The sequence below is a fragment of the Colletotrichum tamarilloi genome (assembly GCF_030869305.1).
Source record: "Colletotrichum tamarilloi strain Tom-12 chromosome Unknown Scaffold_11.1, whole genome shotgun sequence".
Classification (NCBI taxonomy): Eukaryota; Fungi; Ascomycota; class Sordariomycetes; order Glomerellales; family Glomerellaceae; genus Colletotrichum; species Colletotrichum tamarilloi.
In genome coordinates this window covers 1,011,321-1,037,812 of record NW_026849394.1, presented here as the reverse complement: position 1 = coordinate 1,037,812, position 26,492 = coordinate 1,011,321, and the positions used below count along the sequence as shown (strand labels likewise).

General features: G+C 53.5%; 12 protein-coding genes across 12 annotated transcripts; 8 read left to right on the top strand and 4 right to left on the bottom strand.

Moving 5' to 3' along the window:
- Positions 1-8: 8 nt before the first annotated feature.
- CTAM01_04813 (uncharacterized protein) lies at positions 9-485 on the top strand (the record flags this gene model as incomplete). Its single annotated transcript, XM_060520843.1, has 1 exon — positions 9-485. The coding sequence occupies one exon, from the start codon at positions 9-11 to the stop codon at positions 483-485; it is 477 nt and encodes a 158-aa protein (XP_060384797.1).
- A 246-nt stretch (positions 486-731) lies between these two features.
- CTAM01_04812 (VanZ like family protein) lies at positions 732-1,547 on the top strand (the record flags this gene model as incomplete). Its single annotated transcript, XM_060520842.1, has 1 exon — positions 732-1,547. The coding sequence occupies one exon, from the start codon at positions 732-734 to the stop codon at positions 1,545-1,547; it is 816 nt and encodes a 271-aa protein (XP_060384796.1).
- A 339-nt stretch (positions 1,548-1,886) lies between these two features.
- CTAM01_04811 (ferric reductase like transmembrane component) lies at positions 1,887-3,817 on the bottom strand (the record flags this gene model as incomplete). Its single annotated transcript, XM_060520841.1, has 2 exons — positions 1,887-3,265; positions 3,436-3,817. 2 exons carry the CDS (start codon positions 3,815-3,817, stop codon positions 1,887-1,889), a joined length of 1,761 nt encoding a protein of 586 aa, XP_060384795.1.
- A 1,105-nt stretch (positions 3,818-4,922) lies between these two features.
- CTAM01_04810 (uncharacterized protein) lies at positions 4,923-6,414 on the top strand (the record flags this gene model as incomplete). The annotated part of the gene is made up of 3 exons (XM_060520840.1): positions 4,923-5,116; positions 5,166-5,329; positions 5,378-6,414. 3 exons carry the CDS (start codon positions 4,923-4,925, stop codon positions 6,412-6,414), a joined length of 1,395 nt encoding a protein of 464 aa, XP_060384794.1.
- A 942-nt stretch (positions 6,415-7,356) lies between these two features.
- On the top strand, positions 7,357-11,164 carry CTAM01_04809 (uncharacterized protein; the record flags this gene model as incomplete). The annotated part of the gene is made up of 4 exons (XM_060520839.1): positions 7,357-8,062; positions 8,117-10,235; positions 10,620-11,044; positions 11,106-11,164. The coding sequence occupies 4 exons, from the start codon at positions 7,357-7,359 to the stop codon at positions 11,162-11,164; spliced, it is 3,309 nt and encodes a 1,102-aa protein (XP_060384793.1).
- A 1,098-nt stretch (positions 11,165-12,262) lies between these two features.
- Positions 12,263-12,787, top strand: CTAM01_04808 (endoribonuclease L-PSP; the record flags this gene model as incomplete). The annotated part of the gene is made up of 2 exons (XM_060520838.1): positions 12,263-12,583; positions 12,692-12,787. The coding sequence occupies 2 exons, from the start codon at positions 12,263-12,265 to the stop codon at positions 12,785-12,787; spliced, it is 417 nt and encodes a 138-aa protein (XP_060384792.1).
- A 280-nt stretch (positions 12,788-13,067) lies between these two features.
- Positions 13,068-15,774, bottom strand: CTAM01_04807 (RNA recognition domain-containing protein; the record flags this gene model as incomplete). The annotated part of the gene is made up of 2 exons (XM_060520837.1): positions 13,068-14,272; positions 14,325-15,774. The coding sequence occupies 2 exons, from the start codon at positions 15,772-15,774 to the stop codon at positions 13,068-13,070; spliced, it is 2,655 nt and encodes an 884-aa protein (XP_060384791.1).
- Positions 15,775-16,064: 290 nt separating this feature from the next.
- CTAM01_04806 (uncharacterized protein) lies at positions 16,065-16,670 on the bottom strand (the record flags this gene model as incomplete). Its single annotated transcript, XM_060520836.1, has 1 exon — positions 16,065-16,670. One exon carries the CDS (start codon positions 16,668-16,670, stop codon positions 16,065-16,067), a length of 606 nt encoding a protein of 201 aa, XP_060384790.1.
- A 416-nt stretch (positions 16,671-17,086) lies between these two features.
- Positions 17,087-17,792, top strand: CTAM01_04805 (peptidyl-tRNA hydrolase domain-containing protein; the record flags this gene model as incomplete). Its single annotated transcript, XM_060520835.1, has 3 exons — positions 17,087-17,319; positions 17,396-17,656; positions 17,711-17,792. 3 exons carry the CDS (start codon positions 17,087-17,089, stop codon positions 17,790-17,792), a joined length of 576 nt encoding a protein of 191 aa, XP_060384789.1.
- A 1,834-nt stretch (positions 17,793-19,626) lies between these two features.
- CTAM01_04804 (uncharacterized protein) lies at positions 19,627-20,961 on the top strand (the record flags this gene model as incomplete). Its single annotated transcript, XM_060520834.1, has 2 exons — positions 19,627-19,812; positions 19,876-20,961. 2 exons carry the CDS (start codon positions 19,627-19,629, stop codon positions 20,959-20,961), a joined length of 1,272 nt encoding a protein of 423 aa, XP_060384788.1.
- Positions 20,962-22,570: 1,609 nt separating this feature from the next.
- On the top strand, positions 22,571-23,509 carry CTAM01_04803 (uncharacterized protein; the record flags this gene model as incomplete). The annotated part of the gene is made up of 1 exon (XM_060520833.1): positions 22,571-23,509. One exon carries the CDS (start codon positions 22,571-22,573, stop codon positions 23,507-23,509), a length of 939 nt encoding a protein of 312 aa, XP_060384787.1.
- Positions 23,510-23,917: 408 nt separating this feature from the next.
- CTAM01_04802 (uncharacterized protein) lies at positions 23,918-25,530 on the bottom strand (the record flags this gene model as incomplete). Its single annotated transcript, XM_060520832.1, has 2 exons — positions 23,918-25,411; positions 25,474-25,530. 2 exons carry the CDS (start codon positions 25,528-25,530, stop codon positions 23,918-23,920), a joined length of 1,551 nt encoding a protein of 516 aa, XP_060384786.1.
- Positions 25,531-26,492: the final 962 nt, after the last annotated feature.

Below are 26,492 nucleotides of genomic sequence, written 5' to 3'. Positions count from 1 at the left end.
CACCAGACATGTCAATTCACTCCCTTTACACATCATCCCGTGCACCTCACAATTCCCACCACCCACCCCCAGTGACCTCATCCGCATCCACGGGCGCGCATCGCGTCTGGCACCCCCAGACATCCATATCGCGACAGTACCTAACTGCGGCCCACGGCATCTTCCGCCCGGGCCACCTGAACCCGACCAAACCGGGCCCCCTCCATCTGCTCCAAAATCCTCGGGGGCCTACCCCTGTCCTCGAAGAAAGGTCCCGTACCTTACGCAGTAAAGCCTGGGGTTGGGGGGCGCCACCATTGCTGCACATCTCCTTCCGTCAGTGGGCTGAACTCCATTTCGCGTTCCCGCACCAGGACCAAAAAAAAAAGCTCTCCCTCGCTCACCCCGATCCAGTCGCTTGGGAGCTCCGGCCAGCTGGACACCTCACCCTCGTCCGTGACGACCCCATTACGAACAACCCTGGCCACTTTCCCTTTCATCTTTGAGAAGCAAACGCACAACACGAACCTCGACATCTCTCGCGTCTACCACCTTGTAGCTGAACGTCCTTACACACTTCCATCACTCGAGCCACCCATAATTCTTCGAGACACTCCAAAAGCTTAGCTACTTTAGCTACCATCGCAAGCTACCAATCACACCACCATCTGCAGCAGCTCCTGCAGGTCTCTTCAAAATGCGGATACGTTTGCCCTTTGCAGGTACGTCAAGAGTCTCGACCACGGTCAACCATGGTTCTGGATCTTCATCGATTCCTTGCAGAGCCGAGTGGACAATGTAGCTCCATCTCTCAGCTTCAGCTTCAGCCTAAGCCCCAGCACAAGCTCAAGCTCAACTTCATCTCCATTCGAGCTCGAACTTCAGCTCAAGCTCGCAAACGCAAGTACGCAGAACCCAAGCTAACACTCCCCTCCTCCTCCTCAGGCGTCTTCTTCGCCCTCCTCCTCGTCGCAGGCTACGCAGGCCTAACAACCCTCCAACTCGGCCAATACGTAAACGACAAGGTCCTCCACTTCACAACCTTCTTCCTCCTCACCATCGTCTTCTACTGGATCCTCGACACCAACCGCCGCCGCACCCTCAACCTCACCCTCACCGTCTGCACCTTCATCCTCGGCGTCGGCTCCGAGTTCCTCCAGGGCTTCCTCCCCAACGGCCGCGAGTTCGACTTCTACGACATCGTCGCCAACGTCGTCGGCTCGCTCGCGGGCATCGGCCTGTGCTCGTGGTACCACAAGCGCATGCTCGAGCGCAAGCGCCGCACCAAGACGTACCAGGCTGTCCCCGGAGAGGACGAGGAGGATGTAGAGCTTGGCGAGGGACACGAGACTGGTGTTGTTGAGGCTAGTGGTGCGAGGGATGGGGGCGCTGGTGTTGGTGCTGGTGCTAGCAGTGGAGGCAGGTCGCTTGAGGAGGAAGTGGACAATTGGGATGAGAACCAGGTGGATGACTGGGAAGAGGAAGATGGCGATGGTGATATCGGCGGAGTCAAGAGCAAGGATATGGATACGGGAGATATTGGCGACTCCAAGAAGCGGGCTGATTAAAGCTCTGTAGCAAGGAGGAAGCCCAGGAAACGTGTGCGATATGACGGATGAGCATTGAGTTACGATTTTTGGCGTTTAGGGAGGCCCTTCATCCTAGCAGCGTGTTTCGTAATAGAAAAAATGACATTCTTTCCCCTCATCATACTGTGCATATCTCACTCTTACATCGTGAGGACCAGAACACGACTACTGAGCCAGGGCCAGAGACGGAGAAATTAGAAAATGGCTATGATTTCTAGGGTAGACCAACGAATAACCAAGACAGAAACGCCAACCCAGTAGCCTCGGCCATGACCTTCTATCGACTCAAAGTATTCAAACCCACAAACATGCAGGCCCTCACCAGCCAAAGGCTTCATTGTGCCACACCACGTCCCGGCCCCTCATGACCCACGCGCCGACATACTCCCGCACCTCCCGTCCCATCTCCGCCGGCCCGCACACAAGTACCGCGACCCTCTCCTCGGCCCCCTGCCTGAAGAACTCGTCAACGATCTTGCGTAAGTCCGGACGCTTGCGGCTGCTCTCGCTGGTGAGGCGGTTCCGCCTCCGGTCACGTTGCAGTGAGCTCATCTCCATCTCGCCCTCGGCGTTCGTCTCGGAGGGAAGCCCGGCCATGGGACCAGTAGAGTCCGAGTCGAGGGCATCGCCTGTGAGGAAGACGCGGACGTTGGGGTCGTCGATGATGCTCTTAGAGATGGACTTTTCGGCGGCCGTAGCCCAGGCTGTGTCGCTGGCGCCGCGGATGGACCAGACGAGTTCGACCTTGGCGCTGGGGTTGTCTTGGAGGATGGCGTGGTAAATTGGTACGGTAAAGGTTGCGCCCACGCCGCCGGCAACCAACAGGAAGCGGTCGACTGAGGAGCCGGTGAGTTTGTCAAAGTGGAGGGATGCGGCACCGTACGGGCCCTCGATGCAGAGCGGGACTTTGCCGTCTTCGATGCCGGTGCCCGCGTTTGCGAAGCGGCCGAGATGTCGTGTGAGCGGGCCATCAAGTTGCCGAGCTACCAGAGTGAGGCTGCCGTTATCCTCGTCGACGGATGCAACGGTGAAGGGGTTGAAGAGAAATTCAAAGAGCATTGCATCAGGGGATGTTGGGCCAGCTCCAGGTCGTGCCGCGGCGGGTACGCTGAGGTAGATGTGGGAACCTGGGCGAGTATGGAAAGCATTGATCTTGTACTGAGGGATTGAGGCGGATATTTTGATTAGATTCGTGCCAGGGATGGTCTCAACCTTTGAGAGAGCCATTACAGTCCGGAGACGACGGACGGTAAGGTCGATGAGGAAGACGATGATAGCCTTGACCATAAACAGGCGAGCCGACTTGGCGTGGAAGAAGACCAGGACCGGAATTGCAAAGGCGCCGATAAGATGGGTGATAAAGAAGACGCGGTACGAGTACCTTCGAACGGTGGCAGCCGCTGTTGAAGTCATCATGTTCATGGTTGCAAACGCAACGACACCGGCGAAGACAACGGGTGCAAAGAGGCGCTTCTGAACGATGCCTTTGGCCACGAAGAAGTTCAGGTAGAATACGGCGTGAAGGACAAGAAGGGATAGCGTCACACGGGAGAGAACGCGGTGCCATTTGTTCAGCTCCTCGTGAGATGTGCGGAAAGCCTTGGCGATGGGGCTGAAGCTCTTCAATGCCAGCAGGTACTGAAAGGGGATCTGGGAGACTGCGATGATGCCAAAGCGTTTGGTGAGATGGAGGTAATCTACAGCTAGTCAGAAACATGTCGTGATTTTGGTCAATCTGAATGGCAGTTTTTTGAGCATGAAGTCATAAATTTCTCGAGGCTCACTTGAGTCTCTTAGGGGTTGGTTCCAGGGTCGGGGTTGGAGTTTCATCACGTTTGACATCCAATTGAGGGGATTCACAACTCACCATCGCCCGTCTCCAACACGCTCAGAACCAGCAGCCATGACGCCCAGGCCAAACCAAAAACCCATTGGTCCTTTTGGCCCCAATGCTGCCCCATGAAGTAGACATCGTCGGCCAGCCACCACTTCCACTTCTTGATTGTGGCATCCCAGCTGTGGCTCCAGCTCTGTCTCTTTGTCTTCAGCTCAGGAGAGCCCGGGACAGCAGAGTAGGAAGCTCCCGACTGCCAGCGTTGACTGAGATACGCCCCGAGCCGGAATAGCAAAGCAATGATGATTGGCGTCAGTGCCGAGTACTGAGCATAGCTGCCATAACGATCCAGGGTCTGTCTCCGGATCTGGACCTCTTCCTTGGACAGGTCGACGAAGCGGTAGGGCCAACTCATGATGATCAACCTTTCACGGGTGACGCGGGTAATGGTGAGGCAGAGTTGGACAAGAAGGAAGCACAATGGAGCTCAGTGCCACATGAGAAATACAAAAGGCAAGACAGGAAGAAAAAGGTTGTGATAATCCGCAAGCTCGGACCGAGCGGGTAATTACACAAATGAAGACGAAATGGAGTTGCAGCAGGAATCGGTGAAGGTTCCCGTCACTTGTCATATATCGAGAAGCGTGCCTGAGCAACCGACTACACACGGCAAAACGAACACCTTACAGCTGGCATCTTCGTCCAAAGTCTCACCTCGCAGTCGAGGCGGTTTTAGGTTGGCTTAGGCTCGTTTTCCAATAGGTGTATCGACCAGCTGCGATGATTTGCTTGGTAAGCCACATCATGATTGGTCAGAAGGAAGAAGCTAAGGAGGTGACCCCTGAGCTTTCCCCCAAATGTTCCCGTTTCTGGTGGAAGCAAGTGCTCCCCATTGCCAAGCAGGCGTCGGTAACATTTCAGCGAACATCCCAGCTGTTCGTGGGCGGGCGGGAAGGACCCTGCCGAAAGACCCTTCCATTCCACTGGCTCCAGCATCGTCGCTCTTGCACTTCGATCCATAAAGAAGGCATTGCAATTGTTGCCGACTGCTCTCTTCTGCATGCCACCTTATGAAGCTGTTACATCCACAACGGACGGGCCAAAGAACCGCAGCATTCGGGCCGCAATGTTTAGCTCCAGGCTTCCTCCAGTCATTCCACTTAGCGACGGCAAAGCTGGTGGCTGAGCCATGAATTTCGGTGTCACATTACACAGCTCGCAAAGCTCATATGTTGGGAAGTCCTCTTTGATTGGGACAGTCATCGAGACCACGCCTACCTCCAGCAGCAGATCTGCCTCAAATGACTGGTTGGTTAACTCAGGGTATCGAGAGGCCCTGTCATGCAGCCTGCATCGGCGCTTAGAGCGGGGTTTGCGGCTCCCGTTCAGAGCCTGCTGTACAACACAACGATTCTTGAATATTCACAGCTGAGTCCTTTAATCTAGTCTTATAAGAGGGTCCACACTTCCCACTCCGTTTTGTAACATAAGTTTCACCAATTACAATGTCATGAGTCAAAATGGACCCCACGTGCGCTTGCCAACAACTAGAAGTGTTGTACTGGAAGAAAGGTGAGGTTGAAATGCTTCCTCTTATGCTGCTGGCCATACTGACAGGATTAGGCGATCAAAACTGGAGATCAACTACAACGACCATTGAGAAGGGATCAGCATCCTTTCTAGCAGATGAGGAAGATTTCGATGTCTGCATCGTGTAAGCTTAGTAGAGCTTGGGTGACGGCTCAATGCTGACAAGTGGATAGGAATGCTTTTGCGCAGAAAATACGCAAATGTTCAGCATGCCGTGAGAAGTTTGTGAAAGCCTTCATGATCCCAGATCTCTGGTGGAAACGATACTGCAGAGATTCCAACGGCTACTTTGGATGCGAGACAAAGATTGATGAGGACGGAAATACTGCAGGACTGAGTGAGTTATGATGATTGGGACCAAGAACGCTGACTGACGGGAGAATAGCTACATGGGCGCGATTCCCAGTGAAGCTCACGAACGAAGGACATACAGGATATGAATGGTCAAAAACCAATGTGATTACGCACTGGGTGGCGAAGACTCGTCAAACAGTCCTCATCGTCTTCGACGCCGTCCAACCAGCGGCGAATTGTATGGAGAGGGTCCCGGAAGATGAATCCGACCCCATTTACGCCGTTCCAAACGCGGACTACTTCCTCGACCCCTACTGGATATACATCGGAATCTTAGAGAAGGTCGTCACTTTGCAAGATGCCGCTGTATGGGCTGTTCGTGTCACAGTCAGGACCACAGAGAAGCAAAGGGATATAACCCACGGCTCCGACTTGGCCACGTCAAAACCTGCACCGGGCTTTCGTCATTTACACGAAACGGCACGACATGCTATACACGTTTCCGAAACATTGGATTTGGCCGTCAAGGCTGCTAGGAAAATTCTAGTGCAACACGAGGCATTCAAAGTTGGCCATGATGATGATTCCGGGTCTGCCACCGCATGGAAACGGGCTTGGAATTACACGCATCAGCGGTTGCAGTTCTTCGAAGAGATGATCACGAGCCTTCAAGAGCGCTCGGCTTCCAATAAGGCTCGACACTTCAACGAGATCTCGCTCGCATACAACATGGTTGCTCAGTCCGACGCCCGGATTTCTGTAGCCATCGGTCGCGCGACGCAGAGGGACAGCGAGGCCATGAAAACCGTGGCTTTTCTCACTCTACTTTTCCTGCCGGCGACTTTCGTTTCAGCCGTCTTCAGCACTTCATTTTTTGACTACGACTCGGCCTCAGACTCGTGGAACGTCTCTGGAAAGTTCTGGGTCTACTGGGTTGTAGCAATTCCAATAACCCTCGTAACGGCTCTGCTGTGGTATTGCCGACATTCTATGAGCCCCTCAGGTAGTTTCGACTTACTTCGACGGGCAGATTCCCAGAGAGCATTTGTATGCAACGATATCGAGTTTGGGGATGGTAAAGCTGATGCGGGGTTGCGGCATCAGGCGCAGGCAAAGTCATGGAGATAATGGCATAGCACGCTGTGCCGCACTCGTGGTCAGGCAGACTCATACCTGGTGCTGCAGAGGTTGAATGTGACGGGTTATCGAATTCTGTTAGCATCTTCCAATATTGTGCATTTTCCACCACAGTCGTTTGTCCGATTGGCCAATTTTTGGCCATGCAGCAGGGACCTTGTGATCGAAATGCTACTGGACGCTGCGAGGAGGTGAAAACTGCTGCGGCAACAGGGGCTGTGTTGACGCAGCCTGATTGACACCCTCGGCTCAGATAGGTATTCTGGAGTGGCAGGCAAGACCTGTCTGCCCCAAGTTGCCTTCCGCAAAGCCTTCATCTTCTTCAATTTCTCTGGCCTAGGTAGCTTGAACTTAATTTGCAACTACCCTCACTGCGATTTCGGTCACATCGCATTCATCATACCGGGTAAGTACAAGCTTATTTACTACACACCCGTTCTCATGGAAACTGACAATCGCAAATTAGGGAGACGACATCGGCCGAAACCCCTCGAATCCCGGAGCCTGATCGAAATGTTCAGCCATCACGCTCATTATCAACAAAGAAATACCGGTTGGCAGCCTACGAGCGCTCCTAGATATGCCACAGAGAAACGGGAACGGAGCGTCAGTAGCGGAGAAGATGAAGATGCATACGGGCCTGCAAAGCGGGCAAGAACAATCAACTCAAGGCCTCGTATGCCCACCAGCGCGTATACCGTGGGCTGGGTTTGTGCTCTTCCTCTCGAGAGTGCTGCAGCTGAAGCTATGCTTGACATCGTGCATCAACCACTTGAAATGAATCCAAACGACAACAATGTGTACACATTCGGCGGTATTGGTCAGCATAATATCGTTATTGCATGCTTGCCATCGGGGCAGTACGGTACAAATAACGCTGCAATAGTAGCAAATAACATGCGATGGAGCTTTCCCTCCATACATATTGGCTTGATGGTCGGAATTGGCGGCGGTGTTCCCGGAAAGGTCGACATACGGCTTGGTGATGTTGTGATTAGCAACCCGACAGCAGACTCCCCGGGTGTCATACAGTATGACTTTGGAAAAGCTGTCAACGATGGTCGGTTCGAGCGAATCGGAAGCCTGAACAAACCTCCCCAACTGGTTCTCGCGGCTGTCTCCAGGTTACGAGCTAACCACGAAATCAGACCGAGTCAGATCCCGGCAATTCTAGCCCATATGAGAATACGCTACCCCGACATGGTTGAATATTCACGTCAAGGCGTCGATGAAGACCGGCTCTTCGAAGCATCATACGAACACCCCGGGGAAAGCGCTTGTTGCGACAACTGCGATAGGTCCAAGCTGGTGCCACGCATTCCTAGGCCGACAAATAACCCCACCATTCATTACGGGATCATTGCATCTGGTAATCAGGTCATGAAACATGGGAGAACAAGAGACCGTCTAGCGAAAGATCTCGGGTTGATATGCTTCGAGATGGAAGCCGCAGGCATGATGGACAATTTCCCATGCCTCGTCATTCGTGGCGTCTGTGACTACTCGGATTCTCACAAAGCAAAGCGATGGCAGAGATATGCGGCAGCCACTGCGGCAGCTTACGCAAAGGAGCTTCTGCTCATGATGCCACCCCAAGAAAACTTGACTCTTGAGACGCAACTAGAAAGGCAGAAAACATGTAAGTCGGTGATGCCGTCGCCCTCGCGAATTTCTGCTGACGTTTGTACCACAGCAACGCCATCCCCAGATCGCAAGAAGCTTCTAGACTCACTCAAGTTTGATCAGATTGATAAGCGGCACGCCAATATCAAGGACAATCATGCCAAAACCTGCGAGTGGCTTCTCGAACATCCTGACTATACCACCTGGATAGACCGTAAGATGTACTCTCAGCATCACGGCTTTCTCTGGATCAGGGGGAAACCGGGGGCAGGAAAGTCAACGATCATGAAGTTCGCCTTCACCCGAGCGAGGAGAAGAGCCGCATCGATCGGACCTTCCATTTCATTCTTTTTTAACGCCAGAGGCGAAGGGCTCGAGAAGTCGACGCTGGGAATGTATCGGTCACTCTCACATCAGCTTTTGGAGAAAATGCCCGATCTACAGGTTTTGCTCGACACGAACGACGGACCCCAAGAAATCGCACAGTGGGATTTGGAAAAGACCAAGACTCTCTTCCGCAGCGCCGTCCGGAAACTCGGACAACGGCAACTTACTTGTTTCATTGACGCCCTCGACGAGTGCGCCGAGGAGGAAGTTCGAGACATGGTCAAGGTCTTTGAAGACCTAGGACAATATGCGGTTCAGCGCGACATCCGATTCTATGTTTGCCTTTCTAGTCGACATTACCCATACATCGATATCCAATACGGCCAAAAGCTCATCCTAGAAGACCAAACTGGTCATGAGAAGGACCTCGCAGAGTATGTTCACACGAGTCTTAAGGCTGGTAGCGGATCCAGGAGCGAGGAAGTCATAGCCGAGATCCTTCGGAAAGCCTCTGGTGTCTTTATGTGGATCGTTCTCGTTATCGACATACTGAACAGAGAGTATGAACGGGGTCGCGTGTTTAAAATCAAGAGCCGCTTAGAGGAGATCCCATCCAAATTAAGTGAGCTCTTCCAAAACATGTTAACCAGAGACAAAGAGAATCTCGACGATTTGCTTCTATGTATTCAATGGATTCTCTACGGTACACGACCTCTAAAACGCGAAGAATACTATTTCGCCTTGGCCTCCGGCTTGGAGCCCGACACGCTGGGAGAGTGGGATCCCAATGAGATCCCGTTTGAATTCATGGATCGTCTGATTGTCAGCTCGTCTAAGGGACTGGCTGAAACAACGAGGTCCGATGATAAGACTGTCCAATTCATTCACGAATCCGTACGTGACTTTCTTATCAAAGACAATGGGCTGCGTACTCTCTGGCCAGAGATGGGCACTGATTTCGAGGCCCAAAGCCACAATCGATTACGGGACTGCTGCCATGAATACTCGACTCAAGTCAACATTTCTAAACACTTGCACGATGACAAATTTTTATTTCGTACATCCAAAAAGGAATCTATCGATTTCCAAGCCGCAATCGACCGTGGCTTCCCCTTCCTAAAGTATGCAACCAGCCAAGTACTCTACCACGCCAATGCCGCTGCCCAGACCGTCACACAGACCGGGTTTCTCCAACACTTTCCCTTGAAACAATGGATCCAAAGAAGCAATATTTTCGAAAAGCATAAAACCAGAAGGCAGAAGTATGGTGCTACGAACCTCTTATATATCGTTGCGGAAAGGGGTTTGACGAGACTGGTTGAGACAGCGCTCCACCATGACCCGGATGCTGAAGCACGTGGAGGCCGCCATGGCTACCCAGTCCTTGCGGCTCTGAAAGAAGGCCACGACGACGCCGCAAGATTCTTGCTGCAATGGATTGCAAGCTCTGCAAGAGAAATTGCGTCTACATCATACAGTAACCCGGGATCCGAGACGAGCAGCCAAGTGCACCCTAGCATTGACTGCACGGACAAAGAAGGACGTACGCCCCTCTACTTTGCTGCAGAAAGAGGGCAAGTCGATATCGCCGAAATGCTATTCGACTTGGGTGCGCATCCTTACCCTATGTCGGCGAACTTTTCCTATAGCCCTCTAATTCGCGCTGCCGAAAAGGGTCAGGAAGCGTTGTTACGGCTCATTCTCCAAAGGCAATCTAGGTTCGCTACCAACACGATTTCACAACCATCATTATCTGTAGACAACTATGAAGACGTCAAAAAAGCCCTCATCGGGGCGGCTGAAACCGGAAATACGGGCACTGCGCAAATTCTGCTTGAGACGGGCATCAGCATCGATGCCGGGTATGAGCCTGACTACACGCCTCTGATAGCGGCAGTCCGAAGAACTCAAAGTCGCTCTATCGAATTTCTCCTTGAGTGTGGAGCAGACATCAATAGAGGAGCTTTAGTAGATGGAATGAAGCCGATTCATTGGGCAATCACACGCGAACACGAAGCAATCACTCGATTATTAATTCTGAGAGGATGTGACTTGGAAGTGCAAGATGCATCTGGTCAAACGCCTCTCCACATCGCTTGCCAATATCAGAGTCGCTTTGAATTGGTAGAGCTTCTTCTCGAAGCAGGTGCGTTTCCCCATGCGCAAGACGTCAACGGGGATACTCCCCTGTTTATCGCTGCATTACGAAATATAAGTAGCAGTGTGAGTCTGCTATCGTCACACAGCATTTTTGAGCACCGAAGAGATAGCGGCAGAATCATACTCTCTCGTGGAAAGTCGCAACAAGAATCCGATAGTGGAACTTCGGATTTTAGGAAAATTGTGAACAAGTCCGGACAGACCGCTCTCTTCTTAGCCCGACCCTTCACGTACAACCAAGTTCTACGGGACCTGTTGTATGCAGGTCTGGATCCAACTCATCAAGATAATATGGGCCAGAACTTCCTCCATGAGGCATGTAAGCTATACGATGCGAGCCCTGTATATCTTGAAGATGTGGAGAAGGCCGTTGAGAACGGTCTCGAAATTGACGGACGAGACTACGAGGGACGGACCCCTCTTATGAATGCTGCTAAGAAAGGGAATGATCCATTCGTCGGATTTCTGCTGCAAAATGGGGCCAACCCCAACGCGAGGGACAACAAAGGTCGTACACCACTATCTGAGGCATGTTCATTTTACGACATTACATTCTCAGGCGTAGTCAATAGCCTTCTCGATGGAGGTGCTGATGTCACAGCACCAGGCCCAGAAGGTGAAAGTTTACTGAACATGGCTGCTCGGCGGGTTGATAGTAATACTATGAAACTTATAAGGGAAGCAATGGAGAGAAAAGGCATTGCTTCATGAGAAATAACATGTTTGTATGCCGTCCAGCGCAACTTCGGATTTCCTTCAGGCTCTGATGGTGGTGTTTCTTGTATCTTTGGGTTGGGCACGCAGTGTTTACTTGATTATCATTATCACACAAGGCGTTAGGATACAAATTCCAATTTGAGTAGCTTTTCTACGTCTCTGCGAGCCATTCGCGCCTCTCATCTGAGTGCTTAAAAGACGTCGCAAGACCGACGTCTCACCCTCCCCGGAGGATTGCGCCGGCTTCGGCCGGCCAAAATTACCCCGCCATCACCGTCCCGCGGCGAAGTCCTCCGTCAACCCCGCCAAAGTGGGCCAGGCGCTTTCTATCGGCAGACTCGAGCTTAGGATACACTCGCATCCTGAGACTTTGTAATCAGCAAGTGTTCATGGAATCATCTATAGCTGCAGGACAAAAACATCACACGAACCAAGTACAGATCTCAATCATGAAATGCAAACGCCGGACTCGCCAACGAATACAAGGCGACAAGGCGAAACCAACTTTCCCCAGACCCAATCCAAATCCCACGCATGATGCAATCAACTTATTCCAGTTCAGATACTCAAGGGCCCAAGTAACGTTCATTAGCCTCTCGGCAAAAGCTCCCTAAAAGTCAAAAAGAGCCTCATCCACTGAGTACTCCATGCATGCAAAAGCACAAAAGAGATCCATCATCCGCGCCCTTCCGTTTTCTGCGCGCCCTATCTGTACATGCCCGCTATCAAAACCCCACCAACCCGCCGGTGACGAAGGATCCACTTCCCACCTCCGACCCCGCGCCGGTGTAATCTCCTACCGTTTGACGATTGGATTAATCATCTTCACCACCTCACCTATATCCATCTTATATCGATTGATTCAGCTCACGGCTCCGTTGACATTTTAATCACCCCCATCTTCAAATCACTGAAACTTCAATAACTCCAGATTTCCATCTTCCTCCCTCAATATCGCCCTCCCAAATCACCATCCACCTTATACATCACCACCACAACCAACACCACCAAAATGTCCGACCAAATCGAAAAAGTCCTCACAACCGCCGCCCCAGCGCCCCTCCCCCAATTCTCCCAAGCCGTAAAATACAACGGCATGGTCTACTGCTCCGGCAACATCGGCATCCTCCCCGACAAGCCAGGCATGGTCCAGGCCGAGGGCACGGTCAAAGACCGCACCCGCCAGGCCCTCAAGAACCTGACCGCCGTCCTCGAGGCGTCCGGCAGCTCCCTCCGCAACGTCGTCAAGGTCAACGTCTACATTACGCAGATGTCCGATTTCGCCACCATGAACGAGGCGTATGACGAGTTCTTCACGTTTGATCCCAAGCCTGTGAGTTTCTCTCTCATTCATGTCTAGAACTGACTTTGCTCGTCGTTCCTGGCAGGTCGTGACGGTCAAGGAAATGAGAGAATGCGTGCTGATACTATAAATGAAAAGGCCCGCACGTGTGTTGCAGTATACCAGCTACCACTGGGCACCGATGTCGAGATTGAGTGCACGGCTTTCCTGAACAAGCCCTCTCAGAAGCTGTAGATTCCTCGCATTTTGGACTTTAAAACTGTTGTTTCAACTTTGAAGAAACAAACCTATTTTGAACTACTGTATTTATGTAATAGTGAACGCCTGGGTTACAGCAACCCGCCCTGTTGGGCATGGCTTCTGCAAATCTATAAGAAAAGCACAGTTTTCCCACCCTTTTGAGCAGCCTCCTCATGGGACTGCATGCCCCTAACGCCGGGTAACAAATAAGCAAGCCCCTTCCACATCATATCTTCATCAAGCGCCAGTGAAATGAGCTCCCATATCGCACACCTTACTGCCGATATCTGGCAAGCTGTGCCATGATATTCTGAACCTGCACTGCGGAATCACCGGTGCCAGTTGCAGGAGGGTGGCCGTTCGGGCCATTCGGGGGTGGGGCGCCATTCGGAGCAAAGGCCTGTCCGCCATACGAGGCAGGCTGCGTTGGTGCCGCAGGCGGCGCTTGCCGAAGACCACCCATAAGGGCTTGCAGCTGGGCGTTTGCAGCTCCGGCAGCGTTGTTGACAGCCGCCGGTCCACCCTGTGGGTTCAAACTAACCAGCAACCGTTGCAAGGTCGCATTATCAATACCACTCATCATGCTGGCGAGGTCGGCTGGCACTATCGCTGGTGGTTGAGGTTGTTGGACAGGAGGCCCACGTGGCGGCCCCTGGCCTCCGTGATAAGCAGGTGCCTGAGGATGTACGTGCTGCCCTCCATAAGGCTGTCCGTAGCCCGGGTACTGAGGCTGGGGAGGCGGGGCACTCTGATAAGGTGCCGCCGGCACAGCTTGTGACTTGGCCCGGAGGACGAGCTCTGCCGCGATCGGCGGATCGATGTCTCGGTAATCGTCGTATCGGGCACTGACGCCTCCGGAGCGGTCAAAGACTCGGAGCGGGATCTTACCCATGTTCTGTGCCTGTATGTCGAGATCGACAATGGCGTGTACGCCTTCGATGACTTGGCGTTGGACAATAGCCTCACGAGGGAAACTTGGGTGGAGGAACATGACGTCAACCTTCAGGCCGCGATCGGTGAAACCGCGCTGAACCCAGGTTATGAAGTCGCGGCTAAGATCCTGGAGGAGCAAGAATTGAACGTCAGGAACCTGATTGCCGTAGCGGCGAGGAATGTCGAGGCGGTCGTCGGCTGCAGAAGGACGACCATAAGCCGCAGGCGGGCTGGGGCTACGCCGGCGGTATCCATCGTTGTGGCGGCCATATCCCTGCGGGGACCGCGAACGACCGCGGGAGTGGTCATGAGAGTCCTGCTGGTAACGATCCCGACCGTGACTATCCTCACGGCCATGGCCACGTCGGGGAGGGCTGTTACGTCCCGGCCTGTAATCATCGCGGTTACGACGGTTGTCATGGTGTGAGTTGGCTCCGTCATGACGATCTTGACGTCCTGACTGTCGGCCTCCACGACCGCCACGGTCTGGCGAGCGGTTCCTCTCGTTGCCGTCCTTTTTCTTTTGGGCGCGTGAGATTTCCAGATCTAGTAAAAGTGAGCAAGGCCCTCTCGGTGCATGTTGTTAAAGACTACTTACGAATCTTGCGACCCTTGATTTCGCTGCCCTGCAGGTTGTCCATGGCAGCTTGGGCATCTTCGAGGTTGTGATATTGGACGAAGCCATAGGCGGACTTGAGTGAGATCTGGGCGAGACGGCCGTATCTGTGGAAGATATCAAAGACATCCCGCTTGGAAACGCGTTCGCTCGACAGGTTGCCTGAAAAGAAGTCAATGGCGCCGTCGGGTCTGCCTGATGAGAGAGAGCGCGAACCAATGAAGATGCGTGAGCCATCGGGGAATTTATCCCATTTGGCATCAGCCATGTAACGGCGCTCGTCGTTTACGAAAGTGTCCCAAAGCTTCTGGCGGTCAGCAGTATCGTCCGTCGGGCCGGCCGGGTAGCCGCCAGGGATGGGATAGGGAGGCGCGTTCATTGAAGTGATGGGCATGGCCGCGTTCAAACCGTTGGCGGGTGGAGGTGGGAGGCTGCCATAGACGTCGGATGCGGTACTGGGGGCACCGGGAGCACCCGTAGCTACGTAAGCAGATGGTTGACCTGACGTGGGCGGAGCAATCATGTTGGAAGAGACATGAGAAGCAGCGGTCTGAGGAGGGAAGCCTCGATAGTCTTCAGATGGATATGTGGGAGCCGCCTGTTGAGGCAACGGAGGTCTGGGAGGAAGAGTGGCAGACGCAGACGAGGTCAAGTTGGACGATGGCTGAGCATCATGGTTCTGAGTAGAGCCAGTGGGAGATTGGTTGTTGCTGGACTCGCTCGCCTGGCCTGTCATCTCAGCAACAAGGCGAGAGATATCAACGGCGGGGTCATCCTCGGGAGCATTGTCATTGCGTGCGTTGAAGGAGGCGCCGTTGGCAGTCGAATGAGGCGCGCTTGAATCAGCTCCTTGGTGGGCGGCAGCTGGTTGGGAAGGCGCGGATTTGGCTGAGTGTTCTGCAGCAGTAGCAGTGGCCGACGAGGAATCAGCGGCAGCGACGGTGGAGGGGGCCACTTGCGAAGGGCTTGTCAAAGAATCAGGAGCGGCGGAATTGTGAATGGATTCTGGTGCCTTTGATACATCATCCTCTTCCGCGCCATCTTGATCCGCGTCCCGAGGAGGAGAGTCGAAGATCTTGAGATAATCATCCTCGCCGGCATCTGGCTCCACCTGCTGTTCCTGAACCTTGTCCGTGTGTGTCTCCTCTTCCTCGCCGTAGGCATCGTCCAGACTGTCGACGTCGTCTTCGGCGTCTGCGTTGTCCGCGGCAGCTTGCGCATACGACTCGGTCGAAATTGGTGCATGTGCAGGTGCTTCTAGGTCGCCTTGAGCGACTCCATTAGTGTGGGCGGTCATTGCATCAAGGATATCAGCAGTATCCTGGAGAGCAGGTACAACGGCTGGAGCGGCGGAGTGGAGGGGAGATGGACAGTAGGGCGAGAGGTCGGCGGCAGTAGCCTGGAACTCGGGGGTGGCCTCCGGTTCGGGCATTCAAGCTATTGGAGTTGTTGGCGCACTGGATGGCGGTAATAAGTAGTATTGTTGTTGATAGTGACCTGAAGATGCGAGTGGGCGATGTGACGACAGCTGTGGAAGCTTGCTGATGTCGAAGATGGCAAGGCTTGCGCGAAACGGGCAGAAGAAGCTTGTGTGAGGTTGACGAGGCAAGCTTGTGGGCGGACAGGTTAAAGAATGGGCTTTATGTCAATGGAGTGGAAGCGACGAACGAGGCAACCGGGCGCCTTGTTTTTAGCAAATTCAGTCGAGCCGCAGCAATGCCGTCATGTACTTAGGGGCCAAGGCAAGCGCGAGGCAAGGCAAGCACGGCTGGGTTGGTTGGTTGGTTTGGGGGTCCAAATGAGAGGGTAAGAGCAGATACCCAGAGTGGCAGGAAGGCGGGGTGGGAATGGAAGGAAGGAAGCAGGCGCAAAAGCAAAGAGGCTGCAGGCACGGGGGAATCTCCGATGGGGTTGGGCGGCGGAATGAGTACCGAGTAAGGTATGAATGGGTGAGTGAGTGCGTTGTGACAGCAGATGGAAGAGGCAACTCGGAGGAGTCAGAAATCTCTGAGACGGGAGTTTATTTTCCTCTGGTGCTGGGCTGGAGAGGTCGGAAGGGTGTCGATTCAGCAGTAGGAGAAAGGCGAGGTGAGAGAGGATGCAGGAGGAACGTTGAACCTTGAGGCCATGAGCACCGAGATGTGGTTGGTGGCTGCTGCGGCGGTGTCGCGTGAAAGTATGTGCGGTGGAAAGGGAAAAAAGGTTAAAAAGCTCAGGTACGAACGACGTGGTGGAGCCTGGAGGGCCGCGTGGGAGGAAAAGTCGAAAAAATCGCAGTGTGAAGGACTGCAGGTGGAAGGAAACAACCTCAGGTAGGCAAGGTGCCATCCCACCCGCTGCCAGAGCTCTGTTCTCCGCAAGGCTGGCCGATCCCGCTGGACGGAATGAGGCCTGACCAATGTCACCGTGGGAAAAACGGTTGGAAGCCCACAGCCCGACGCTAGCTTCATCTGGCAGCTCAATTGCGCTTAGCCAAATACGGATACCGTGTCTATCTCACAGTTTAGCATCTCTCAAACACGGTACATCAATACTCAGGAAAAGTCCAGATCCACCAACTTGGTCTATCAATTAATGATGATGACTACTGTCTGGTGCAGACTTGTCAGTTCTGCAAAGAATTACCTACCTTGCAACCCGGAATCCAATCTATTTTCTCATCTTGTCGCCAGTCAGATGGCTTTTTGTCTGAACTTCAGTCTCCATCAATTTGACGTCTTCCTTTGATCAACTTAACCGCCACAATGAAGTTTGCGACAAGTCTATATCAATCTTTCCGTCCAATATTGGGAAGCCCTTTCATTCGACCCCTGGAGCTTGTCCGCTGGGCTCGCTTCCAAGCATTCGAGGCGGATTTTGATCCTGAAGAGTTGGAAAAGGCAAGATCATGGCACCAGTCCTTCACCGGTAGCCAACTCCCCAAGGGGCAAACGACTTATGCCCGATCCAGTGGCCCGGGTGGTCAGCATGTCAACAAGTAGGCTCCTCGCATATATACTGGATATTCCGGTATCTCTAACCTCCGGCTTGCATTTTTGCTAATGTCATGATAGAACGGAGAGCAAAGCGGTCACGGTTTGGCCTATCAAGGACATCTTACCAGTCTTGCCTAAATTGCTACACCAAGGCATCAGGGCATCAAAATACTACACAGCTAGATCTGATTCTCTGACATTCCAAGCTCAAACGCACCGCCAGAGAGATGCCAACTCGGAGGAAAACCAGCAAAAGCTCGTCGACGAGATCCAGAGGATATACCAAGAGACAGTCCCTGGCGAAACAAGTTCTGACAAGAAGAAGAAACATGCTGAGATGTGAGTTGTCTTTTCATACACCAATGCACCTGAAGGGGCTAACAGGGCATGTAGAGCAAAATCATTCAACGAGGGACGACTGAGGCAGAAAAAACAAATGAGCACCAAGAAGCAGAATCGACGTTCTTTTGACTGAGCAGGTTAGGAAATGTCCAAAGTGCCGACACCTGATTTTCGGCCCGGCAAGAAAAGGTGATGATGGATTCTGACCTGGCAGGTGTTGCTGAGTCGTGGCACCAAGCCCGCCCAGCTGCTTTTTCTGCCCAGCTAACAAAGTTGGCGGAACCGAGACATGCAAACACCAGGCCGCCAGCCGGTCGAACTACGGAGGAGAGAAGATATTGGTGTGGGGTAGGGTCCAGAGCTGGCCAAGCACCAAAGAACGGCCGGCTGGCAAACAAGAGGGGTTCAGGCCTGGACCCTGAACTTTGACTCAGAAAACGGCATTTCAATAGCATGTGCCAAGGACGGAATGCTTGCTATTCAAGACGGCAGAGGAAACCTGCGTCGTCTGTGTTAGACATGGGTAGATGTATGAATATGTGTACGTTTTTCATACGGAGATGTAAATATTAGATGCAAGACTCGCTCAGAAGCAGATCAAAGAGTGGTGGTGGCTGCTCCGGCCAGACATCTGAACCGTTTGCAGGTCAGCCTCAGACCAGAGCTTTCCCATGATCTTGTCTTAGGACTTGAATAAGGCTGGTATTACCTATCGAGAGGAAATCCGATATGAAGACGAGCAGCTGACGGACTGGTTGGGGGCCGTTTTGAGTATGTACCAAATAGAAGCTAGAACGCACCCACCGAGCAGTTGTCAGCTGGGGTGGGGACCCCAGTTCTCATGGCTGGGCCCGGGCCGCCTCGTCAGGCCGTCAGCATCCATCCAGCACCCCCATCCTGAATGGGTCGCTTCATTATTAACAATACCTAGTAAATTGTCGTGGAAAGAAATACACGTATGAAGGGGTCCAAGGGGGGGTTCCTCGACAAAGCGAGAGCGATCCTCAGACGATCAGTGGTCAGAACAAGAGCCGGAGCTCCTGTGCTGGGAATATTGTCAGTGAGCTGTCTCCAAGTTGCGGGACCATCCATGTTCAATAAAGAATGAGGGTCCCTGATGTCTCGAGCTGAACGACCTGGCGCATATGGTGCTTAGATGCTAAAGTGCCCCTAATGCCTATACATGTCCACTATCTTTGGTGTAGCGGCGTGTGGTCCACTTGTTCGTCTCTTCCATTCCCATCCAGTCTATGTATCTCCGCAACCTCGAATCCTTCTCTTTCTCTTCACTCCCACTTCCTCCCATCGTCGTTTTTTGGTTTCCGAATTCACCCAACACCATCTCTTCTTTCCACCAAACATCGCGTGCTCGACGCCCGTCAACTTTGATCTGCGTCATAGCGTCATAGTGACAGCACATTACCCCCTTCATTTATCTGCTGTGTGCCGATTTGATCCTTGCATCCAATTCACACTGGCCCCGCGAGACCCTCCCAAGGGGCAGTCAACACGACCAGGGACCGTCGATCATCAAATCAGCCCAATAATCCAGCCAAACACCTGCCGTGCCCACTTTGTCAGCTGCTCGCTCCTTTGAGCAATCTTGGCCAGATTGTTCTCAGACTTCCACCTCGAGCCTCGAATTCTCTCTTCCTGCGACTTGGATACGGAGACAAATTCTTTATCAAGACAATTTTGCTGCTTGTCTCATTCGCCCTACCATTGTCGAACCAGCCCGTAATTTTGGTGCTAGCTTCGTCGAGTGAGGCTAACCGCCCCCAAAAAACCGCTGACCGATCTTCGCCATCTGCTTACCCCGCCAACATCTTTGATCTCGCGACCGCAACCCCAACCGACCTTTATCTCCCGAGCTATCGCCTGGCCCTCTTCGATCGTTGGGCGACGCTCGTGGCCTCGATTCTTTCCCCCCTCCAGCACCCTCATCACATTGTCTGTTGGCCGCAGCAATGGCTTCCAACGGCGCCAACGGAGCATCTCCGTCACCTCAGGTCCAGCCCTGCAGGTACAAGGTCGGCAAGACGCTTGGTGCTGGTTCCTACTCCGTCGTCAAGGAGTGCGTTCACATTGACACCGGTCGCTACTATGCCGCAAAAGTCATCAACAAGCGATTGATGGCCGGCCGAGAGCACATGGTACGCCTTCGACTGCCTTCTTCTGCATCCTTGACCAAGAAACTGACACAACCCCTCTTACAGGTCCGCAATGAAATCGCAGTCCTAAAGAAGGTCTCCATGGGCCACCAGAACATCCTTACACTTGTCGACTACTTTGAGACGATGAACAACCTCTACCTCGTGACCGACCTGGCTCTCGGCGGCGAGCTCTTCGACCGCATCTGCCGCAAAGGCTCATACTACGAATCCGATGCCGCAGATCTTATTCGGGCGACGCTCTCCGCCGTTGCTTATCTGCACGACCATGGCATCGTCCACCGCGATCTGAAGCCCGAGAACCTCCTGTTCCGTACACCAGAAGACAATGCAGACCTCCTGATTGCCGATTTCGGACTGAGCCGCATTATGGATGAGGAGCAGTTCCACGTGCTGACCACGACATGCGGTACCCCTGGCTACATGGCCCCTGAGATCTTCAAGAAGATTGGTCACGGCAAGCCTGTAGATGTATGGGCGCTCGGTGTCATCACCTACTTCCTTCTGTGCGGTTACACGCCATTCGACCGCGATAGCGATTTCGAGGAGATGCAAGCTATCTTGAACGCCGACTACAGCTTCACCCCCTTCGACTACTGGCGGGGTGTTTCCGATCACGCCAAGGATTTCATCCGTCGCTGCCTCACTATTGACCCGAACAAGCGCATGACGGCGCACGAAGCCCTGCAACACCCCTTCGTTGCCGGCTACCTCAACAACGGCGAGGGCGAAGGCCAGAACTTGCTGCCCACTGTCAAGAAGAACTTCAATGCTCGTAGGACGCTGCATGCTGCAATTGATACAGTTCGTGCCATCAACAAGCTTCGCGAGGGCCAGAGCAATCTGATGGACGGGGCCAAGTCGAAAGAGCCTGGACGTGGCGCTGCCGCACTCAAGACCCAGCAAAACGCAAGGAAGGACGATAGCGCCATCAGCCTCGGCAACGGGGCCCACAAGGACTCAGGCTATGGAACGCAACCCGAAGCCGATAGCAGCCAGAATGATGTGGTCATGTCCGATGCAGGTCCAGCACCCAGCAGTGTCCCAGCAAGTTTGCGGCCAGGCAGTGAGCAGAACAAGGTCGTGGAGACGAGCAAAGGATTGTGGAGTGGTCCAGCATTGCGGCGATAGCCTCGTCGTAATGCGGCACCATGTGTGAAGGTCACGGCACCCCACAACGAAAAGCATGATGCAGACATGAGTCTCCTTACAGCAGCAATGAATTTTCTTGGTGGATCTCACGCTCCTTCGGGGCTCAACTGTCTGCGCAAAGAGACTCTTAAAGGTCTGTTTGCCAACATGCGAGGCGGTCGTGAAGCAAAGCGATCAGGTTCTTTGTCGGATCGCATTGTGTCTGACAGCATATGGCTCTATGAGAAGAATGTGAGCTTGGGGACGAAGAATTGGATGACGGGAGAAATGGCAGGAAAACAAGATACCTCGGGTTGATGTCCGCGGACTGGCTCCGTCATTGGACGATATATACACAACGGATTGGTGGCTGATTCGCGGAACCACCCCTTCACTTTTCTTTACGTTTTGATGTGCAGGCGACTTCCTATAGGCATAAATCGAGAACAGGACGACACACGGCCTACTTTAATGGGAACGATATGAAGGAACTTGAGCCTCGTAAGACGTGATGTGATATATCAGATATGTTCAGTGAGACAGCCACTTGCGTACGGCAAAAAGCTGATGAGTTTCTTCATAGGTATGTTGGATGATCTCACAGCTTCTGGTACACGCACTGCAGTACGTAAAAATGAGCAAGTGAGAGACCAGCCTCAAGGCGAATAATGGACATGTCTGGCTTACTTATGATCACCAAGCCACAGCAAAGCCTGACATGAAAGTCATTTGCCTATACGTAAAGTCAGGTACGTAGGTGTAGATCGGCGGTAGGGATAGAGTTTGATTGAGATGGGATGTCGCTACTAGACCCAAGATCTATCCAAGACCGTATTCCGGCGCCTCTCATTGGCCGGAACCGGGTCAAAGCATCGACGCAGCGTTCCGGCATCTGAGTGACGACCCCCCTTCTGCTCTCCCATCTTCCCACAGACTCTCCTCCCTCACTGGCACATCTCAGTGGCCACATTCTTTTTTCTTGCTTGCTTGCCCTTGCGTTTGGTGTATCTTGTAACTTCCAGAAGGATTCTAGGCCCGATACTTGCTGCAAACACCCGAAGTAAGATCCACTACACATCTTACCCGGTTGTAATGACGGAGAGAATCAGACGAGCCCATCACAAGTCGAGACTCGGCTGCAGGCGCTGCAAGACGCGGCGAATCAAGGTGAGCTCTGAACGAGGCGGCCCGACCTTACGATCACCGTGTCCCGACCTACGACCAACCCCGTCCCGGGTGCAGGGGGTCGCACGGGTTTCTCACTTGATACCTTACTGCATACCTTCTTACATGTCTACCTATCTTATACGCAAGTACAAGTACTGACCATACACAAAAGTGCGATGAGGTCCGGCCCGCCTGTGGGGGTTGCACAAAGGCGAACCTGCGGTGTGATTTCATCGATTTACAATCCCGCTTCAGTCTGAAACCCACTTCTTGTCCGCCGGCGCCACCCTTCATATTATCATCGTCGTCATCATCATCATCATCATCATTAATATCGTCTGCATCGTCTGCATCGTCTGCATCGTCGTCCTCATCCACAGCATTATCATTAACATCCCTGACTCTCGTACGGCCGAGTAGTCCTCCAGTATTAGTAGACACCATGACCGACGGCATGAAATCGCGCTTCTTCCGGCACTACCTGGCCATGACGGCCTCGTACCCCTCGACTGACCAGCAAAGTTGGTCGAGCTGGATTACAGACCTCGCCGTGACAGATCATACTCTTATGGACGCTGTTCTCGGGTTTGCGGCGTTTCACCTCCGACGGTCCGCGGCGAGGGTGGATGACAGCAGCAGCAGTAGTACTTATGCAGCAGCAGTGTCGGAGGCCTCGCATGCTTACATGGCGAGGGCTATCGAGGCGCATTCGAGACAAATTGTGCGCGAGGGGATCAACGCGCAGAATGCTCCCGTCGTGATGGCGACGTGTACTATCATCATGTTCCACACCAGCGCGAACCAGTCGTTTCTCGATAGCAACGGTAGCGGATCGGATGCGGGAGATGGGACGGGGGCGGGGTCGCGGGTCCCGCATCACTGGTTCACGCCCTTTCGGAACGTCAACGCGCTATTAAAGGTCGCTTTGCCCGGGATCCGGAATAGTAGGATAGGCCACCTCTATAAACCAGAGCGGCAGACCTCATCACAGCAAAACGAGACGCCGAGGCCAGCAAAGCCGGGGGCGTTTGACTTCCTGCTAGAAGACCTCGATGAAGAAAAGACAGAGCCGGAGACGTTGGAAGCGTATCGTATTGCTGTCGACCGTCTCGATAAGATCCAGAGTTCGGCTCTGCAGCGTGATCTGCTGCGGTTCCCTGCGCACGTCCCGCCGCGGTTCGTCGAGTTGTTGGAGGCGCAGGACCCGAGGACGTTGGCTATCGTCGGGTACTTCTTTATGCTGTTGAGGAGGGCGACGCATTTGTGGTGGGCGCAGGGTGCGGCGGAGAGGGAGTTTGATGGGGTGATGAGGTTCTTGCCGAGGGAGTGGTGGCCGAAGATGACGTTGGCTGTTGAGGAGTTTGAGTGGGTTGAGAGTTGAGAGGTTAGCATAGGGTTCTTGTCCTTTAAAGCGAGTGTATGTTTAGGATGATGGGAGGAAGTGGTATCATTTCTGCTTTTTGTATAACGCGAGGATGGTTGAACGCTCTACTTAGACCTATACTCACACAGGATTATCACGAGGCTGATGCCAATCTTGGCTAGACTCATGTAAGTATAACCTCACGACGTCCCTTTAGAGATTTCTAATCGTTCTCAGAAGCAGAAAGTAGTGGTGAAGGAATTAGATTAATGGGACAGTAAGTGATCTAAGTCTCATATGCGTGGAATCTAGCAAACTTATATCCATTCATATAGCTCTGCCCCATCCCGATATTACCGCCGTTCACCAACTGACGATGCCAAGCAGCTTCTCTCACCAGAAACACCGGCAATGAGAAAACCCCATCTAAGGAGAAGGAGAATCCTCAACCCACGCAACACCACCAACGATACCCTCATAAATCCTTCCATTCGCACCGAGCTGCAGATGCGACGGGCCGGGGTTAAACACACCACCAGCACCAACCCTCTTGCGCCAAATCTCCTGTCCAGAAGCATAATCAAACGCCGCAATGTACCACACATACTCCCCGCCCACAGCGAGCTCCCGGTCCTGCGTGTACGCGTACAAGATACCGTTACTCGTCGACAGCGTGATCATGGTCGCCACGATAGGCAAATCCCATACCAGCTCGCAGCTCTCGTCGGCATTGACCCGCACGCGCGCCACGCCGGGAGTCACCTGCGTGAGGTTATTGTAGCTGCCGTTGACGTCATCTTCGCTGACGTCTAGGAAGGAAGGCGAGTTGTAGCAGTTGGGGATCATGGCGCTGTACGTCGTCCCGTCAAAGTGCGACGTCAGCGAGGCCTCGTTGAGGCTCGCGCCGGGCGTGAAGAGCGGGACGGAGCAGACGAAGCTCGAGGTTTGGCCTTCGGCCATGGCGGACGCCTGGCGATAGACGTTGAGGTTGATCTGCGAGTCGGCGTTGTCCGTCATGGCGACGTATTTTTGTCCGAGGAGGCTTGGTGTCGCGCCGGAGCCGCGGGAGAGGCCGCCTGGCTTGATACCGCTGCCGGCGAGGTACGTCTCGTTCCAGGCCGCTACCACGCCGCCACCGTTGGCCGTATCCGCTTGGAAAGCATAAAAGTGGCCCCGGGCGTCGGCGTGGTCTTCGGGGCCGGCGGGACCCGTGAGGACGTAGATGTTTTTCCCGTTGACGGCCATGCCGTTCTCGACGATTTGGTTGTCCAGGGCAGTGCTGAAGATGGTGCCGTCGGGCTGGACGTAGCCTATGGTGGTGGTGTTGCTTCCCTCAAGGCCGACGAGGGGCGCCGGCGTGGCGACGAACCAGAGGTTCTCGTCGTCCGTGTACCCGGCCATGGCAATGATGGAGCCCGGAGGGAGACGGGACGAGACGTCGACCTCGCGGATCTGGGTGAAAGTCGTGGAGGTGCCGGTGCCGAGGCGCTGGATCTCCATGATGAAGCCTTCGAGGGTGGGCATAACGACGTGGTTGTCGACGACTTGCCAGTAATTCGAGACGGCAGTACGTCCCGCCGGCGCGGTCCATTGGACGAGAACGTCCATGGTCTCCGGGTCCAGCGCCGCGAGGCAGAATCCGATGGGCGCCTGGGAGGAGACGCACTCCAGTGCGACGAGGAGGCTCGTGCTGTTCTCCCAGAACATGTAGCCCGTCTGCACGGCGGCCGAGGAGGCGACGGAGGAGATGCCGAGGGGGCCCATGTAGTCGTCGCTTCGGGTGTTGCCGCCGTCAATGTGGGCATGGAGGGCGTCTGGGGAGAAGCGTTCCTTGGGGCGGAGGGGTTGAGACGTGGCTGCTTTTCCGATGAAGTCTGGGGCCGTCACGTTTTGGGAGTCTGCGACGATGTCCGCCGAGGCCTAGATATTCCAGTAGGTGAGAAGACTTGAAGTTGTAGAGGGTTAGAGGGGGGGGGGCGTACGACGAGCTTGGCCATACAGGCTACCATGGCCGTGGTGAAGAAGTTGACTTGCTTCATCCTGAGACTAGCGATGCTCAGGCTTTCGAGTTTGTGAGTAGAAAAGAGAGTGGATTGTAATTAGGAGAAACAGGGCGAGGATGAAGCTTGAGTGAATGAACGTTGTCCTTGACTGTTGAGAAGAGAGGCATCTCATCTGAAGAGAGATGTAGTCAACTTATACAAATCAACAACCATATCGAGCCTCATCACGACTGTATGATCTACCATGGGCTGCAGCATTGCCACCAAGCAAGCATCCAGGTACAGGGCTATTGCGCCGCCTCTCCCTAAGATCTTCGGATCCGTGTATCCCCACACGTATAGTCGCATTACGGGGGCTTGTTCATAGCCAAGAACCCACGGACTAGCCAATGAGACAGCTTCAAATACGATACCATGCCCAATTCAGGTATACAGCGTCCCCGAGACTGGATCATCTCCCCGGTTCTCTCTCTTCGTTATTCCATCGATCGCTCTACGTCGCATACGGTTCTCATTGGATGATCACAGGCTGTCTCCGTCATTGTGTATTGAAGATGGATTGGCACTCATTACCGGTTGTCCCGAGCATTGTCTATACGCCTTGTGATGCGAAAACGAGGCTCTAAGTCGACCTCCTATGTCCATCGACACAGCCTCATGCGTTGGAGATCACCGTCAATGGGCTGGAGCATATTCGGGACCTTCCAGCTTGGCACGATGAAAAATGTCAATGCCTCTAGACTTCGTTCTCGCTCGGAAACACACGCAGTGAGCGAGTGAATTATTGCGACTTTGAAGTACTCTTGACCTACCTTGATCGAATTAATTGGGATAAGCACGATACTGTCGTCCCTTGTGATGACTCTGCAGGCGGATACTCCGGCCGTTTGTAGTGGCAGTTCATGGCCATCCTATAGCTTGTCTAGATTAGTTAAACCATAGAGATACGACCTTGTATAGAAATATAGAGTATAGCCTCCGTGGTTGCCAAGACTCAA